The sequence below is a fragment of the Ammodytes marinus genome (genome assembly GCF_949987685.1).
Source record: "Ammodytes marinus genome assembly, chromosome: 15".
NCBI classification, from domain to species: Eukaryota; Metazoa; Chordata; class Actinopteri; order Uranoscopiformes; family Ammodytidae; genus Ammodytes; species Ammodytes marinus.
Window position 1 is genome coordinate 16,517,299 of NC_137219.1, and position 17,361 is coordinate 16,534,659.

Below are 17,361 nucleotides of genomic sequence, written 5' to 3' on the forward strand. Positions count from 1 at the left end.
ATTTATGTAAGAAAGCAGGCTCATTAAAGAGGATTTGATGAGTCATAATTCAGCAAGGCTGTTCAATAAACTGTGAGTCAGAGTTAAGTCATTCAATCAAGGCTCGTTTTTCTTACACTATAAACCTTGTTCCTGGAAGAAAATATGGTGATTATCGATGTGCCTGTGAGGAATTGTTCATGTCACAGCAACATTTTTTTAAAGGAACTGAGATTTTATGAGTGTGAAATTGATCCAGATGGTGATGTTTGTTGCATCATAAGAATGTAAACTGTTAGTTTGTGCCTTTACAGTGGAAATGTAGGACCTGACTTTTACATATTTAGTCAATTAAAAGCAAAACTCAAATAGCAAAGTATGGTGCTTTTATCTATGTCAAAGCAAGAATCAATAAAAGACCAATTGACTTTCTGATTAAAAATAATTGGAAAAAGTTAGATTTTTGACTGTAGATTTACACCTGTGGCTGTGGCATTTCCAACTCCCACCATTGTTTCTCCGTTCAAACACTAATATAATCATACAGATAGTGTCATCTATATTAAGGGTCCTATTCAATGTGGATGGCTGAAGAGTAATGGCTTTTCTAATTAAGGAAAACATTTCCAATTGCTCACTGATTTGTCGCCGTTTAGGCCGCAAATCCCTCATTTGCACTCACACACTGCCCCCCTCTCCCATTTCAGTCCTCCCGATAGATTTGCGAGCCATGTAACACAATATAGTGAAAGTTAAGGGACACATAATTTCAAGGGATAATTGGAACAGGTAACCGCATCTTTTCTCGTAAAACTGACTACTTTTACGACGAAATGTATTCCAATGTCTGAGTCCGAATGCTTTAGCAGCAGGATGCTGGCTCCAATGCAGGAGAGGAGCAGCAAATTCACTTTGGCACATCTTCCTTCTTAACATCGTGTATTTAAAAGCAACAGATGATGTGCACAATGTTCCAACATCCGTTTATTTATTGTTTTCGTGGATAATTTAATCAAAGGGATAAACAAACTGGTTACATCAACTATGGCTTTACATTTCACAAACTATTTAATCTCGGTTCCGTAGAAGCCACCACTGTACATTGTCCATTTTAACTATCAAAGAAGCCCGTTGTCACTGGAACTGAGTAGGCACTTAACATAACAAATAAAAGAAAAACTTAACTGATGGATTTCGAAATTCACAGAAATGATTTAACCTTGAAAGATTCTTGAAATGTCGAAATAAAATCACGTTATCCATTTACATATATCGCCACTCTTCCATCAAATTCCACACAGTGGAAACCTCAAGTAAAAAAAACATATGCACACAAAAATACAAAATGGCACAGGAGTGTTCTCCTGTCACAGTAAGCATTTTGAACAGTGATGTATTAAATAACCCGGGCTTTATGTTTGCAGTCCTCTGGGTGAGGAAGCCGTGCGTATAACGTGCCCATTCCAAGTCAGCGTTCCCGTGCAGTGATGCTTGTTTTCAAACTTGGCAAACTGGTGAGTAGTAATATGTTCGTTGCAGCTCAACGTCGGTTTATAAGTTTTTCTTTGCATGGCATGTCGCATGTGCAAGAAGAGAATGATTGGAGCCTATACGTGTGGGATCCCTTCGTGGATGCTTCCTCTTAGATGGAGACAGGCACGTGTTCTTGGCTGTGAGTGACAGCCTTTCTTTTTATTAATATTACCAACATTCCCGTCTGCGAAGAATATGAAGAAAACACGCGCACACAACACATTACTGTGCGTCTCTAGTCCAGGTCTATGGATATACAGCGGCACTGTTTGACGCGCTGGATGCGTTTCCTCTTGGTGGGGGGCTGCTGGTCCGGACAGTTCAAAGTAAACGTCATGGTGGTGAATCGCTTGGGCTTGCAAAAGGAGCAGGACTGGAAGGCGCCCTCCTCCTTGCGGATGTGCCTGGGGATGTAGAAGGAGTTGCACTGTCCGTAGCAGAAGCGGTTGATGATGGTGCGGCTGACGCAGCCCTCCTCGTGGATGGTCTGCTTGAGGGGCTGCGTCTTGCACCAGTCCCGCTTCAAATACTGGCGCTCCGTCACATGCAGCGCCTCCTGGCTGGACTCCAGCACCTCGTCGGCCGGTGAGGACGCGCCCTGCCTCTGCCGGGACCCGGAGCCCGCCTGCGGAGGAGGCTGCGGTTGGCGCTCCGATTCGTTTGGGTTGTTTTTGTCAGGATGAGGAATGGCGCCTTGTGAACCTCGGTTCCTTTTGGAATCCACGGGAGAGGAGAGCAGCAACCCGATGATGAAAACCATACTGCAGAAGATACGCGCCGAGTTGGCCATCCTTTGGAGGGGGAGAAGAAGATAATAATTCATCAGCACCTACACCGTTTCAACTCTCTGGACGGGTTACGCACAGCTGTCAAAGCTTTTACGCTGCGTAAAAACGCACAGATAACAGACATGATTTGGAAGGAAGGAACGCACGGTAAACAAGAATATAGCATTCTAAAAGTGTAAGCCTGTCTTTGAATAACCACACTCTAAATATCTGAGTGAGAAATAGGCTATCATATATTTTGTATTATGTGACCTTTATAATGTTAAACATTATATCCATGCAAAAATGCAAAGGAAGTCCAATAAAGCAAATCAACTTTCCCCCCCACATGTTTAATAAACTATCTACGCCTCAAAACATACACCAAGCCTGTAATTGTGTCATCTTGTATCAGCCACAAACCAAAAAAAGTTCAAATGTTGTACAATTCGAATAACGTTTCCTGTGGATGGTTAAAAGCAGTCCGAATTCACTCACCTGTGTCGAGCCTCCACTGCCACAAGCGCGATGATCCGATCCTGCCAGTCCTGTGTGTACGGCACCCTGCGAGGTGATAAGGCACCTTACTGCTCTAGACTGTACACTGGTGGGACTGTGGATGGGTGGGAGACTAAGCGCTCCATAGACAGGGGGCCAGAGGGTTTAATACAAATTGCTCCAGCGCCGGACTGTCTCCCTTTTAAATGTCTGCCAGCTGAGATGTGCACAACAGTTCCCCCTACATTATTGGCTAAGCACGATGTAGAGAAAATCAAAACTATCCGCCCCCTCAACACTTCCCTGAACCCACTTCAAGAAAACAGGAGACAAGCGGGGGAAACAGCCAGGGCAGCCAGGCGGAGAGAGAGAGAGGGAGGAGGAGGAGGGGGGGGGGGCGTGTATAGGCCCGAAGTTTGTCTGTGTGCACATGGAAAAAGTGAAAACATTCGGTATTTCTTATCAAAAGCAGCATGGTGACGATGCGATGCAATTTATCATAATGTTGTTGATTATTTTTCTTCTTTTTCTAAAAACTAAAAGGAGGCGTTCAAGTTCCTCCTCCAAAAAACAAACTACAAATATGCAGGCAATCTAAGTATTAACTCAATAAGAAAAGACGACTATCACATTACATGGCACACCTCACATGTCGCCCAAACTCATTATAGAGACATCTGAACACCGCAGAAAGCACTGAGCCAACCGATATCAACCAAACCACATGCAGCCTGACATAAATATGCTCTTTTTCTCATCTTTCTCTCATATTATCTTAGGATTTGTTTCGGGAGCGCACTATATTGTGTAGGCTAACAGACAGAATGCATTCCATTCCACTTTAAATGCAAATTAGTTACCCAGTATGTCAGTTTAGGTTTTTTTAATCAAAGTGAAAGTCTCTTATTATCCCTTCAGAAAAAAACAACCAATGAAAAATATCTACACTAGGCTACTTCCTAATAATGCAACATTTATACATGGTTTATAATTATATCTAATAGTAGGACCAAATAATAGCCTAACACCTAGCTGTGCTATTAAATAGATTAGCCTACTACTGCTTTATTAATAATTTACTTTAACTTTAAGGAAATTATGAATACCAACTTTTGGGTTGCCAGGTTTGCGGCTGAAGTATTTTACGTGAAGTAAAATGCATTTATAGGCTACATACTAATAAAGCACAAATCTAGTTATACATGTGAATATGTATACGCTGTTGATTGGTTAATCTTGGTCCAAATACTCTGCAGGTTTTCCACGTGCTATGTGGTCCATCGTGTCTACTTAGTAAATAACCGTCTAAAAAGACAATAGACCTACAGTCTGCTGGGATTTTTGGCAATCTTTAAACTCTGTTATCAAGTGGGGCCAAATATATATGCATTACAACTGACAAGCTGCCTCTGTTGAGGAAAGTCACATTTTTCAGCCCGATGATAAAACCGCTTCACACAGTTTAGATTTAGATGTTGGCCAAACATTCAACATGTCCGTATTTTTGTCTTGTAAATAACAGGCTGTATTGTCTGTTAGAGGATACACCTCTTGATAAATATTAACATGTTTCAGAAATGTGGATCTTTGGTGGCCTAACGTAGCCTATCACACGCCGTTCTATCATCTGCTTAACACATGGCCTCAACTCAAACCGTCCTGTCTGCAATATTTATGCATCGTAACGCAGCGCCTGAAGGTGCAAAAATCAGTGATCACAAGAAACCGCTGCTGTAACCTTGAAATTTTGACATAACCTTTTTGACCAATAGTCGTCTACATTACAAGGAAAGCACGCGAGCATCCCTACGAGAAAAGCGGGAAATAAATCTTTAGGAATGATTTTGACCTTCACCCCTGTCGCTGTCTTTACCACATTCATACTGGGGGTGGGGGGGTGGGCTTAACATGGAAACGTACGATTAAAATTGACTTGGTGCACTGGGCCAGATCCAGTTTGTTCTTGGCTGGGAGATCTCTGACACCAAGACAAATATGGATTTTAAGAAGGAATCTCCAATGACAATTTTTTTTAACGTCCAAGAAGCAACATAGTGCAAAGAAATGTTGCAAAAACCCAGTTTAGATTAACTTTAGATGTGGACACGGTTGCATCAGGCCAGTCTAAACGTTGTGGTTTCAGACAGGAGCATGTTTGACTGAACATGTCAGTCTGATGATGTTAATAAAGCAACGGTGGTATTGCGCCCCCTTGTGGTTCCAACAAGTGCTGGTTATGTATCCAAAATATACAGTATATACTGTCTATGATCCAAACAGAAGAAGTTAAACTGATGAAAAACAGTTCAATGCTCTTTGATTTTATTTGTCTGAAACAGCTCACATTGCAAAGCATTTTAATGGTTGATGGTGTTGAACCTAATTGACCGCAATAGACATAAGGAAATCAATACTGCTTGGTCTTCTTTTTTTTTCCAATCCAACAAAGGTGCATTATTTTTTCCTTCTTTTTTTCCCCTCTTTAAAATATTCTGTAATAAAAAATAAACGGCTTCCATTTAAGTCAAGTTTAAAAAAAAAAATCTAGCTAAGCATTATGCATAAACGGTATAAATAAGACTTGATCTAAACATTTCCAGTCATACCATCATTCAGATTTCACATAATTTGGTCAGCACCCTAGTCTAAACTCTCTACGCAATTTATAATCTTTTGGCTGATGTGTTGAAATTTGACTTGCTTTACATAAAACAAAAGATAAGGCATATATGAACATCTCCCATTAAGACTAACAACAACACAAACATCACCTACCCTAGCTTCAAATAAATTAAAGCCCCTGAAAATATGGATTATATAAAAAAAGGGAATGTTTAATGTCATGCAGTCCTACCAGACAGACAGATACCCTGCATAGAAAAGGAGGAGGAAACAAAAAAAGTCAAAAAGATTCCTATAACTATAAATCTACAGGCTTGGTAGCGGGCATCAGTCGTCCATGGTTGAGAGGGTTTCTGGGTGAACCTCTGTAATGGTTCATTTCCCGCTCTAACATCTGCTCCACCAGAGGCTTGTGTATGGGAGGGTCTGGGGGAGAGCAGTCCACGGTGGTCTTTGCTTGGACCTTGTTGGTGACGTCGCCCAGCGCAGCACAGGCCCGGGGTCTACGGGCCAAGGTGCTGGGCTTTTTGGGCGGAACTGGAGGAGGTTTCTTTACACTACGAACGCTGTTGTTGTTGGACAGTTCCTCTCCCTGGTAAGGCTGGAGCTGTGGGTGTGGGGACAGGCCGCTCTCCAGACTCACTGCTTTGACCACCTGACTGCTGGAGACGTGTGCATGTCTAGTAGACCTCCTGTTCTCTCCCAGGAGAGAGTTGATCCTGCGGACGGTCTGACGCACCGGCGTGCGCTGGAACTTGAGCGGTGACCTGAGCAGCTGTTTGGCCCTGGGGCCTCTGGGAGAATGGAGGGTGAGCTTGTTGAAGTGTTGAATGTGCTCTGCCACCCGGCGCTTTTCAGCCTCGACGCTGCGTGGCGACAGAGGTTCCCTGGATTGAACTTTGGTGCCGATATCTGGGAAAGATTCATTTTTTTCCTCTACCGCACTGACACTACATATTTTAGGAGGCGTACCGAGCTCATCTCCGAGGTCAAGGTCCAGCTTGTATGGAGTGGACTGCAGTCCGCTGGAGACACCCAGCCTGAAGTGAGCCGGACTCTGGATGTCTAGAGCATCTATCAACCTGCTGCAGTTCACCTGCTCCGTCTCCCTTTCAATCTCTGACATCACTGAGTTATCATGGCCGCCGATGGGGGCAGCACAGAGAGAAGCTTTATCTGCCTTTACTGCTGGACTACAGAACACATCAGACTCAAAAACTACACTGTCAATATGCAAGGGCGACAAAGCGTCAATTTCAAACTGGCCGAAGGTAATGTTCTGATCGTCAGCCAGACGGCTTCGTGGAGCCGTGAAGTTGAAGACCTCTGTGGGGAACTGTGGCGGAGGGAGTAGAATGTTGTCTGGCAATTTTGTTGTGTTTGTTGCTGGAGATTTGCATGGGTCTTGTATGACAGCTGTGAGGTCACTGCCAGACTCTGTTAAAGCCTTGTTTATTTTCCGCAGGGTGGGACCGGTTCGACCCTGTAAGTCGGCGATGGAGCCCTCACTCTCCAGGCTCTCGGCGCTGGAGGCACAACACAGCTTCTTGGGAAAGCTGACCACCACCGCCGGAGGCTTGTATTGGACGATGGCCGGCTCAGACACGTAGCCACTCTTTAGGCACATGTTCATGGGAGTGTCCGTGAAAGAATCTCCAGGAGTTTCCCCACTCCATGAGGTCCGGAGGGCACTTGAGTTACATTGTGGGGTCAGCAAGTTGTCTTCAGACTTACTGATGTACTTGACACCTGTTAAAACAATTGGGAGATTAGGAGATAGTATTAGTACAAGCCAAAAGACTGCAGTACAGGAAAGGAATCTCTTTTATTGTAGTTTCTTGTTTTTAATTTGGTACTCACTTTTGGATTCAGCTTTTCTAGGACGAACTGATGGACTGAACTCTGTGTCTTTGGTGAAACGAACACTGGCGGTGCTCTCCTGCGTAGCAAGACGCCAGCCAATGGACTCAGATCCCTTTATCACCAGCGTGAAATGAGAAATGAAAGAAAATGCAAGGTGGGTTAAGCTTGAGAGTATTATGTTGTTAAAAAGGACCCCATAGATGCCACCCAAATTGTACCATCACCATGTTAATTCCGTGATTGTTATGGTTAGTTCTTCAGAGGTTGATCAAAATCACTCAGAAGAAAACAAGATATTGGATTTGTTGCCAAACAACTTTTTATTAATTCAAGAAAATACATATAACTAGAGTAGTAGAAAGTTATGCACCATAAACCTTTTAAGAGCTCAGACTATCTTCCCCAATACAGGATACAATCATTATTTATGTATATAGTTTAAACCATAATAAGTGCTTGACATAGATCATTGAATGAGCACCACATTGCTATGGTATTTGTACCACAAATGTATGAACACAAGTTAATTAGTAAGATTACAAATGTAAAAAATGTGCATGGGGGGGCACCCCTGTGGCTCACCGGTAGGGTGCATAACAGTAGGGCAAAAATTCCCCCCACCCCTCTCTCCCCATTTAAACCCTGTGCTTTATACTATCCAATAAAAAGGTGAAAACACCACACACAAAAATCTATAACAGTGAAAACAATTCCAAGTGTTTTAAAGAGCCCCTTATGCTTTCCTAGAAATGTGTTAGCTACTGAAAGTAAACATTGTTTCACAACAAAAGTGCTACTGTGCAACTATTCATCCCAAGAAAAACACCCAATGCACAATGAGTTTAATACAATTAAATGCAGCACCTGATTGACAACATTTTGACTGTTTATCTTTGAAAATAAGTGGAATGCGAAGACTGTCGTGCAACCACACTTACAGGTTCTTTGCTGCTCTTCCCCAGGCTAAAACGCGAGCGCAGAGATTTGCGTGGCACTTCTTTTTTGCTGGCTTTAGGAGAAAAGCAGCCGGCCCGTCCAGATTCAACTCTGAAAAGCATATAATTAAGACAAGTAGCAAGATGAGTTACACCACGAATGCACTGTAGCTCTGAGGTTAAGATTGTGTATAGCATAGTGGTAAAAGCAAAGCGGTGTGGTACAATGCATTTGCCATAACTTTGTGTCAATTCCTTTTGTTCTGTGAATGATACTGCACCATACTGTAAGTATAATGTCTATGTGGCAGCCCTTCTCCCTTGGAAGTAAATAATATAATATTGAATTTGGGAGGATAACTTCAGGACAAAGACAGTGTGTACCTGTTGACAGCATGTCTGTTGCTTAGTCGTTGGCTTTTCCTCCTCACAGAAGTAGCTGGTTGCCTTCTAGACCTCCCTGCGGATGACACTGTATGTTGGGAAGAGTCCAACACCCCTGAAGCACTGTAAGCTAGAAGAGCATATAAAAAAAAAAAGAGGGGAAAAATTATCATTTTGGAATACATTTTTTTTTTTTTTAAAGATGGGAATAAAAACAAACTTATGCACAAGACTTAAAGATAGCGGAATAGCGAAAAACCAATTTGATCAAAACAATTACCAATACCTGATCCAGGAGTGGAGTCCCGGCTGAACAAAGTATTGGGAAGTAGTTCTATCCCGAGATGCTTTTTCATCGATCTACGTTTCTTGTTTGAGAATCCAAAGGAGTGACCGGATTCCAGAGGAAGTTTACGCTTTGAGGTTGGCGTTGCAATCACAGGAGTTGCAGAAGAAAAGACTGGGCGAAATAAATACAATCACAAAAAGAAGTAACGTCATTAAATGTGTGGGGGGGGGGGCGGGGGTTGCCGTTATCATTTAATAGCATTCAGCAGAAGATTCTGAGACAAGGCACTGAGGGGAATTAAGAGGTCTTGACTAAAATTTGTGAAAGACATTGCATGCGGCGCACAGACAAGCAAAGTAGAGGCGGAAGAACAGCGGATAAAGACAAAGACCTGTTTCACATATTTCAAGAAACTTATCATTCGTAATCAAGGCAAATTGGAATCAATGTCATTTGAAGCGCATCAGAAGATTCGATATGAAGCAAAATACAGAATTGGCTTTCTGTGTGTGGAACAGTAAGCTTGTTGTTTTCATGTGCACAGCAGATGGATGTATCAGTATCATGCTATATAACAGGCAACCTCCTCTCCTCTGACCACTGTACCTACCGAGACTGTCAGACTGGCTGGCATTTGTGGGTGTTCTATTAGTTTTTATCTTATTCAGAGCACCATTGACCATATCTGAAAGGTGAGACAAACCAAGCAATATTTTACTGGCTAATGCTGCTTCAAAATAACATGATTCATTTACAGTTGCTGCCGCACAGAGAGGGCTTCACTAGACTAAAATGTGTCTGTCGGGAGGTCACATAATGTTTCCTGTGTTGTTGCACCAGCACAGCTGGAATTAATCAGGTCTACATTTTTTTTTGAGATATTTCAGCTTTCACTAAAAGAAATCTTTGATAATGTAGTCTCACCTCCAAAGCTGCGTCTGTTTCTCTTCTTCCTCCCTGAGTTAAGGTCCAGCTCCTCGAGTCCGCCGTGAGTAGGGGAGAGAATCCCCGCCTCACAGCCCATCATGGCTGGCACTTTCTCTTGTAGAAACTGTGGTAACACCCCTGTGACATACACACACACAACAAAATGATTAGTGCTACAAAGCTACAGTGTGCACTGACACAAAAACATTGCAATTTATCTATCATGCACAGAAATTATGATTCTATTGTGTGTAGCTTCACCCTTTTGGGACTGCTTGTTGTGGAAACGCAAATAAGTATGTGCCGTACTGTACCGGACCACTCAGTGGAAACAAGGCTAAAGACCATATGAAGGTGAGAAGCCTGAACTCTTACCAAAAGTGAGGGCATTCTCTATGAAGCAGTGCACTATGGCCGCCTGTTGCTTGAGGCGTTTCTCAGTGCTGGCGTTCATCCTCTCAGTGCCGTCTCCAGAGTGAAGGAGGTTGGGAGCCAAGATGACAGACAAGTTACTGCTATCCATCTTATTCTCTGCACTCCTGTGAGTAAGCAAAAAAAAAACTGAAGTAGTGAATATTTGAACACAAAATGTAAAGGAAAAAAAAATAGGAGATTGATGTTTGCAAATAACCAATAGATAAATGTTAAAAACACAAAGTAAACCCAATAAATTCCATTCAAGTACCTCATAGACACATTGTGGAGGAAGTCAAAGAAGTGACGCAGGACGCTTAGGTTTCGGTCGGGTAGCACACAGGACAGCAGCATGGTGGCAGCGGTCCTGTCCTCGCCTGTGGGGAGCTGCTGGGCCTTGAGAAAGGCCTCCTGCAGCTCTGTGGGTATCACCGGCTCTGGCAGCTCTCTGAAGAACTGCTTCAACAGACCGGCCACGTCACAGGGCAGCGCAGTAGACAGGCACTCCTCACCCGCATCCAGTCTTGCCTGGGACAGACAAAACAAACAAAAACACAGCTTGGTTTTGTCTGTGCCCTTACTGAGGGTCAAAGTCCCTCATTGAATGCAAGGTCAACTTCAGCCATCACTCACCCTGAGCGCTTTCAGACGAATGACAGAGCCTGATTTTCTGAACAGGCCCTCTGTGTCCACATGTGCCAGCAGTGTCATGCATGCGTCGACCAGAAAGCTAAGAGTGCAGGGGAAATGTTATTAGCATAAGTGTACACGATGGGACAAGAAATCGGATTCCAAATGTAAGCTGAAGTATGTGAACTTGCCTTGGCACCTGCCCACATTCCATATTATAGTACGGTAAGCTCTCCAGGGACAAACCAAAAACCTTTACCTGGGGGGGAAAAAAATCAAACAATAGAAAATAAGACTCTGCACAGTAAACTTTAAGCAGGTCAATTAAACAATTAGAGAGAGAAAAACATGTATTCAACTATGTTAAAAAATCTTAGCTGCCAGCAATGCGTTTGTTATAGAGACAGCCATGATCAGTTTTTAACCTCAAAGATGTCCAGTGTTTTTCAGTGTGGAAGAATTTATTTCTTCACCCCTAGACAGTCTAAAAGTTTGCAACATGTGTAATCTCTTGCTCAATTTTAGGGCATTCCTTCCAATTGCAGAAGTTCACTGGTCATTTGAAAAGTCACCTAAGTCTCCTGATACAAACCTTGTGACTCCCGTGAGCCAATCACCAGTGAAGTATGCAAGAAAAAAACCTGCCCTTAATTTAACAACTGGCAGTAAGGCGTTGCTTTGCCCAAATAACACTATTAATTAATAATAATATATTGACAAATGTCCAAATATAAACACAAAAACTTCCCATAAGGATTTATGAGAAAACACCGCCCTTGTGTGTCGTGTTGAGGGTGCTTTCATTGCTGCTGAAGAAATTTATGGTGTGAATAATCAGGAGAACAACCAAACAAAGCATCTGCTGTGACTGACATGGGTGACAACAGCCTGCGAACAAATGGGTATCATCAATGGGGGCATGCTTCGAGTAATTCTATGCTAATTTAATGCAATAGCTTAAACAATAGTGTGTCCAACCCTGATACTGTGAACTTGTTGATTCGTGGTCTGTCATAACATATTGCCAGAGTCAAAGCATCACAGTGAACAATGTGCATTGGTTTTCTTTAGACTTACCGAATTGCTGGCTGTTGACTTGCAGCTGGCCCCTTTGTTTTTGTTCCAGTTCTTTGTCTTTATCGCGTATGCCGAACGGAGGCGTTCCACGGCAACAAGACGCATTACATTTTTCTCCATGACTTTCATTTTACTCTCCTATATTGTACTATCAAAAATCAACTTCACAACAAGTATGACACTGTCTTCCGTCAGGACCGAAGAAAACTTGACATTATCTGCTAACTTGACCACTTTCTTAAGACTTCTGAGACTGGCTCATCCTGAAGTGCCCCCAAAATGCTCAAGCGACGCTTCGTCTCCACAACCGCAACATTAACAGCAAGAGAAGCGAGCTACAAGCTACTCTGCCCCGAAGGAGTTGTCCACGACTCCACTCACTTGCATTATGGGACGCTTAGCTTCATGCTTCAGTTGCACTGCAGTTAGCTAGCAAACGTTAGCAAGTCACGTTAGCTCATTAACACGCCTCATACAAAAAAATAACTTATCGGTCTCTCACGCAACTTTAAATTTACTGATTCCCACCTGTCGAAAGGCAAACTATGTGAGTTACACAACATTAATTCTTCGCCTAGCTAACTGCATTGTGCTGTGGTGATCTCTCCGGTTCTGTTGCGAGGCTGTCTGGTTTCCGCAGAGCATTCAAATAGCGGCGCTCTGTGCTGTGATTGGCTGTAAAGGGTTCGAATAACATTCCACTAGGCGTGTGTTTTACTTGCCAGCTTCACTGAACGGGGCGGTGTCTGTTGAGCAACACGAAGCTTCCAGCGGACGCTTGTCAACCGGTTGACTCTGTAATTCCAATGAATCACATCTTAAATAAAAAAAAAACACACTGAACTGCATCTGTAGGCTACTGCAGTACTGCACTCCCATAATGTATACATTGTATCCTTAAGAACGAACGATCATATTTTATTAAGTTCTATTTCAATTATTTGATTATTATTATGTTTAATGATTAGGTTATCATTTAACTGGTGGCACTGGCACATTATGTAGGCCTATAACCTCTGTGTGTGTACACCGTTTGATTATGTTTTAGTTGCCTTGGCTTGAAAATGTAAGATGACTAGGGCCAATTCTTAACGATAATTTGACAAATAAGTGTGTAGGGGTTGCAACGTCAATTGCTGCATAGTTATTTTTACCCATTACACATTGGTGACATCAAAACGTCCCTCTGTCCTGGCTTACTTTTTTTTTTTTTTTTTTAAATAAGCAAAGTAAAACAAGGGCAGTATTTGTTCAATTTCTAATGTAAAAGTGAATGTTCACTTCTATCTTCAACCACTAGGTGGACGCATCACATTCCATGTTTCAGCAAGCTCGTATGCATACAAAACCCTGTATACCTTAATTGTATACTATCTATGATGCATACAGGCATGGTCAAAAAGGCACTGGCCAGCGTAATTGAATTGACATAACATATTCACAAATGTCACAATAAAGTCATAGTGACAGTGTCAGTCATTATTGGGTGTATTTGCATTGCTGTGAGTGGCAGACCATGAAGCCGAGTGGACTGTGAGGAGATCCAATTATGGAAAAATCCACCAGTGTATAGGAACTTTTGACTTTCATGATAGGCTACATTTTGAAGATTGTAAATATCTAAAGACAAAGCAGCAGTGTGTCTTTAGGTCCTAGTATCTATTTCCCTCAAACTATAGCTTTCTATTTGATTAAAGTAACACAGTGCTGACCGTTTCTTCGCAAATGCTTATCAGTTGCTCAAAGTATTCCCTGGTTTATGATTTTGGTCTGAAGTTAAGAACATGATAACGTGTAAAATGTTGATGTGGCTGATCTTTTCCTGGAGACGAACTGTAGACTGCCTTTTTAACCGATGGATATATGTCCAAAATACAGTCATTCTAAAATGTATCTCTGCTTTAAACTTTTCTTCAGTGTTTTACTCTGCCATGTTATACAGATAATCTAATAAATCTTCTTGGAGCAGGTCCCAACATTTTAAATGGTTTATTTTACAGCTACTCATGATCCAAATTTTCTGTCAATCAAACACACAGTAGACCTCCTATACTCTTACAAGGGCTTTACTTTATTACAACAGAACGTTAACATATATGTACAGGAGACAGCAACGTACAAATGGAGGGTCGAGAGGAGGTTGGTTGTGTGTTTAGAAGCACTTCCTGTGGACAATGGAGGGGCCTGCCTCATCGTACTCCTGCTTGCTGATCCACATCTGCTGGAAGGTGGACAGGGAAGCAAGGATGGAGCCACCGATCCAGACGGAGTACTTCCTCTCAGGTGGTGCGATGATCTATAGGCAAAGAATACACATTATGTAAGTTTTATTATGTGTTAATGAATTCGCTTTTTTATAATGACTGTTATGAGTTAAAAAAAAACTATGCTGTTCTCTCACCTTAATCTTCATGGTGCTGGGGGCCAGGGCTGTGATCTCCTTCTGCATACGGTCAGCAATACCAGGGTACATGGTGGTACCACCGGACAGCACATTGTTGGCGTACAGGTCCTTACGGATGTCAATGTCACACTTCATGATGCTGTTGTAGGCGGTCTCATGGATACCGGCAGACTCCATACCTGGAAGAGGACAAGCCCAAAGAGATGAGTTTTATCCCAGACAATGTGCTGCATTTCATAGATCTGTCAAAAATAAATAAATGCAACTAGTTTCTCACCAATGAAAGAGGGCTGGAAGAGGGTCTCTGGGCAACGGAAACGCTCGTTACCAATGGTGATGACCTGACCGTCGGGCAGCTCGTAGCTCTTCTCCAGGGAAGAGGAGGAGGCGGCGGTGGCCATCTCATTCTCAAAGTCCAGAGCAACGTAGCACAGCTTCTCCTTGATGTCGCGCACGATCTCACGCTCAGCTATGGAGCAGAAAGTTCACGTGTTGAGAAACAAACACTTGGACATATGTGTCTCATAAAACACCCTTAACGAATGCACCACGAGGGCATGAGAGGCCTACCGGTTGTGACAAAGGAGTAGCCACGCTCAGTCAAGATCTTCATCAGGTAATCAGTCAGGTCGCGACCGGCCAGATCCAGACGCATGATGGCGTGTGGCAGAGCGTAACCCTCATAGATGGGGACGTTGTGGGTCACACCATCACCAGAGTCCAGCACGATACCTTTGGCAAGCCAAATAAAGGATCATGGTTAGTCAGCTATGCGTGCCTGTGGAGGCGAGGATTGGCCCTCTTTAAGTACATGTCTCTCATCATAAACTTAACAATGGCGCTGACATCATTATAGACACACACCCTGCTGGAAAGGGATTAACACCTCCTCTTGACAATGACACAGAAATCTATCCAGATGATAGACACCCGCGAAGAGCACATTTTCAAAAGTGTTTTACATTGTAGCACCTTCCATAACTGTGTTCAGTTATAAGATCAAATTGGGTATACACATGTGAAAAAAAAGCTGCAGTGTACTGACCGGTGGTACGGCCAGAGGCGTACAGGGACAGGACAGCCTGGATGGCCACATACATGGCGGGAACGTTGAATGTCTCAAACATGATCTGCGAGAGACAGCAAGCAGAAATGTAAATGGCTCGTCTTAATCCAAGAACAAATGAGTGAAAACGGAGCGGGGAGAAGTTAGTGTAAAGTACCTGGGTCATCTTCTCCCTGTTGGCTTTGGGGTTCAGGGGGGCTTCAGTGAGCAGGGTGGGGTGCTCCTCAGGGGCCACACGCAGCTCATTGTAGAAGGTGTGGTGCCAGATCTGAAAAACAACAGCTGAAGTCAGGAAGGGAACAAGTCTCGACTGGGTGAACAACAGCCAGGTCTTCTAAACAAAGAGCCCAATCTAAAAATAAGCAGCCTTTACAATGGTGGCCAGAGTGTTAATACTCAAAGATGCGGAAGGTCAGCTGCCATGAATGTTGTAATTGTAAAGGAGTCCCCCCTGTCAACACGCACCTTCTCCATATCATCCCAGTTGGTGATGATGCCATGCTCGATGGGGTACTTGAGTGTCAGGATACCCCTCTTGCTCTGGGCCTCGTCACCTACGTAGCTGTCCTTCTGACCCATACCGACCATCACACCCTGAGGGAAGAAGTAAGATAGGAACATAAGACACAGGAAGTGAGATCTTTCTAGGCTTTTTCTTACTTTGCATGACTCGTAACACTGGATGAGATTGGGTAGGCAGCGAAGGCCGAACCTGGTGGCGGGGCCTTCCAACAATGGAAGGGAAGACAGCACGGGGAGCGTCATCTCCGGCAAACCCAGCCTTGACCAAGCCAGAGCCGTTGTCGCACACAAGGGCGGTAGTCTCTTCGTCGTCACACATGATTAGGCTTCACTGGGGTGGTCTAGAGTTTGAGGGGTAGGGGGGTGGAAGAGCAAGGAGGGAAGTTACAGGCTGGGTGTTAGGAGCAGCTGTCTTAACAGCCTACCATAGAATACATAGCATGAGGGCCTGTTATAATTGAGCCATCACAAACACTTTATCACTGGAGCTGCTGATAATGTGATGAAGTGACCAGGCACGCTATATCTGGAAAGGTCAGTGGCGCAATCAATAAATCGCTCATTATGATTAGTATGTGTTAGCCGTGGTGCAGGGCACCTTTGAAGACCTGTCAACACTATCTCACAACTTGCTTCGAAGTTATTATCACTTTCAAACCCTAATACAGCCCACCTCAATGGTTTCTATCTATAGAGAGCTAATCGGACAACTTCAGGTGCTATTTTGGGAGCTAACCCTGTTGTACATCTACTGATAACATATCACCACCACTGCTGTGATTGTTCCTGAGGCATCTCAGAGCTGCTGAGGTAGCACCAAAAAGGGACATAACAGAGAGTCTTGAGATCTATTTTGAGCTCAGCAGCCCTGCTGTGCTAACAGGGTGAAAAAAAGTGACACATGGATCTCCTGCTATTTCAGGTCTGCGAGAGCCTGTTTGAGAGCAAGGCAGGCACTAATCCTTCAGCTCACGGTGATACTTTTGTTTTACTACATGGCTCCATGCCTCGGCTGCCTCTTCACTTCATTCATTTGAGCACAGGGGGAATGTGGCCAACTCTTCCCCAGCTTTAGTGCACTGATCCAAGTCAAACTCTCACATAACATGTTGGAAATACTGTATTCTCTATATGCTTCTCCACTTCATCTAATAATGACAGTGTGAAGTTCAACATTCCATGGCAATACATCTAGCATAACCAGTAAGCCCAGTTTTAACTGCACTCGTCAAGTTCAGTAAGATGTGACTGCATGTGAAAAGCTTGAGTTGGCTGACCCCTAACCTTAACCCACATCATCCAATTCATTCATCCAAGTATCATCAGCTCAAAGCACAACCAATGGACTTGATAAAACTGTTCACACAAATGACACAGATAACCACAGTGGTTCAGAGAAACAAGCTGTGAAGTGTACTCACCAAGGTGCACTGGTAGACGGATGCTTCCAC

At 43.4% G+C, this 17,361-nt stretch overlaps 3 protein-coding genes across 3 annotated transcripts; all 3 read right to left on the minus strand.

Annotated features, from left to right (window-relative positions):
• Window positions 1-956: 956 nt before the first annotated feature.
• grem1b (gremlin 1b) lies at window positions 957-3,004 on the minus strand. The gene is made up of 2 exons (XM_080042930.1): window positions 2,778-3,004; window positions 957-2,303 (listed from the first exon to the last, which is right to left on the minus strand). Exon 2 carries the CDS (start codon window positions 2,300-2,302, stop codon window positions 1,748-1,750), a length of 555 nt encoding a protein of 184 aa, XP_079899056.1. The 5' UTR covers window position 2,303; window positions 2,778-3,004; the 3' UTR covers window positions 957-1,747.
• A 2,226-nt stretch (window positions 3,005-5,230) lies between these two features.
• On the minus strand, window positions 5,231-12,540 carry arhgap11a (Rho GTPase activating protein 11A). The gene is made up of 12 exons (XM_080041818.1): window positions 11,919-12,540; window positions 11,033-11,100; window positions 10,845-10,941; window positions 10,483-10,739; window positions 10,173-10,336; window positions 9,795-9,935; window positions 9,481-9,555; window positions 8,868-9,041; window positions 8,582-8,711; window positions 8,201-8,309; window positions 7,260-7,374; window positions 5,231-7,148 (listed from the first exon to the last, which is right to left on the minus strand). The coding sequence occupies exons 1-12, from the start codon at window positions 12,045-12,047 to the stop codon at window positions 5,698-5,700; spliced, it is 2,910 nt and encodes a 969-aa protein (XP_079897944.1). The 5' UTR covers window positions 12,048-12,540; the 3' UTR covers window positions 5,231-5,697.
• Window positions 12,541-13,977: 1,437 nt separating this feature from the next.
• Window positions 13,978-17,361, minus strand: actc1b (actin alpha cardiac muscle 1b). Its single transcript, XM_080042039.1, has 9 exons — window positions 17,332-17,361; window positions 16,101-16,251; window positions 15,854-15,982; window positions 15,546-15,656; window positions 15,368-15,452; window positions 14,893-15,054; window positions 14,600-14,791; window positions 14,320-14,501; window positions 13,978-14,214 (listed from the first exon to the last, which is right to left on the minus strand). Exons 2-9 carry the CDS (start codon window positions 16,227-16,229, stop codon window positions 14,071-14,073), a joined length of 1,134 nt encoding a protein of 377 aa, XP_079898165.1. The 5' UTR covers window positions 16,230-16,251; window positions 17,332-17,361; the 3' UTR covers window positions 13,978-14,070.

Bases quoted from the DNA above. Each gene is read 5' to 3' on its own strand.
- arhgap11a (XM_080041818.1), bottom strand. From the start codon at position 12,047: ATGAAAGTCATGGAGAAAAATGTAATGCGTCTTGTTGCCGTGGAACGC. The intron at 9,936-10,172 runs GTAAGAGTTCAG...TGTATGTCACAG, and splicing joins AGAGAATGCCCTCACTTTTG to GGGTGTTACCACAGTTTCTA. The intron at 7,149-7,259 runs GTGAGTACCAAA...TTGTTTTAACAG, and splicing joins TAGAAAAGCTGAATCCAAAA to GTGTCAAGTACATCAGTAAG.
- grem1b (XM_080042930.1), bottom strand. From the start codon at position 2,302: ATGGCCAACTCGGCGCGTATCTTCTGCAGTATGGTTTTCATCATCGGG.
- actc1b (XM_080042039.1), bottom strand. From the start codon at position 16,229: ATGTGTGACGACGAAGAGACTACCGCCCTTGTGTGCGACAACGGCTCT. The intron at 15,657-15,853 runs GTGCGTGTTGAC...GTTGTTTTTCAG, and splicing joins ACTGGGATGATATGGAGAAG to ATCTGGCACCACACCTTCTA. The intron at 15,453-15,545 runs GTACTTTACACT...TGTCTCTCGCAG, and splicing joins ACAGGGAGAAGATGACCCAG to ATCATGTTTGAGACATTCAA.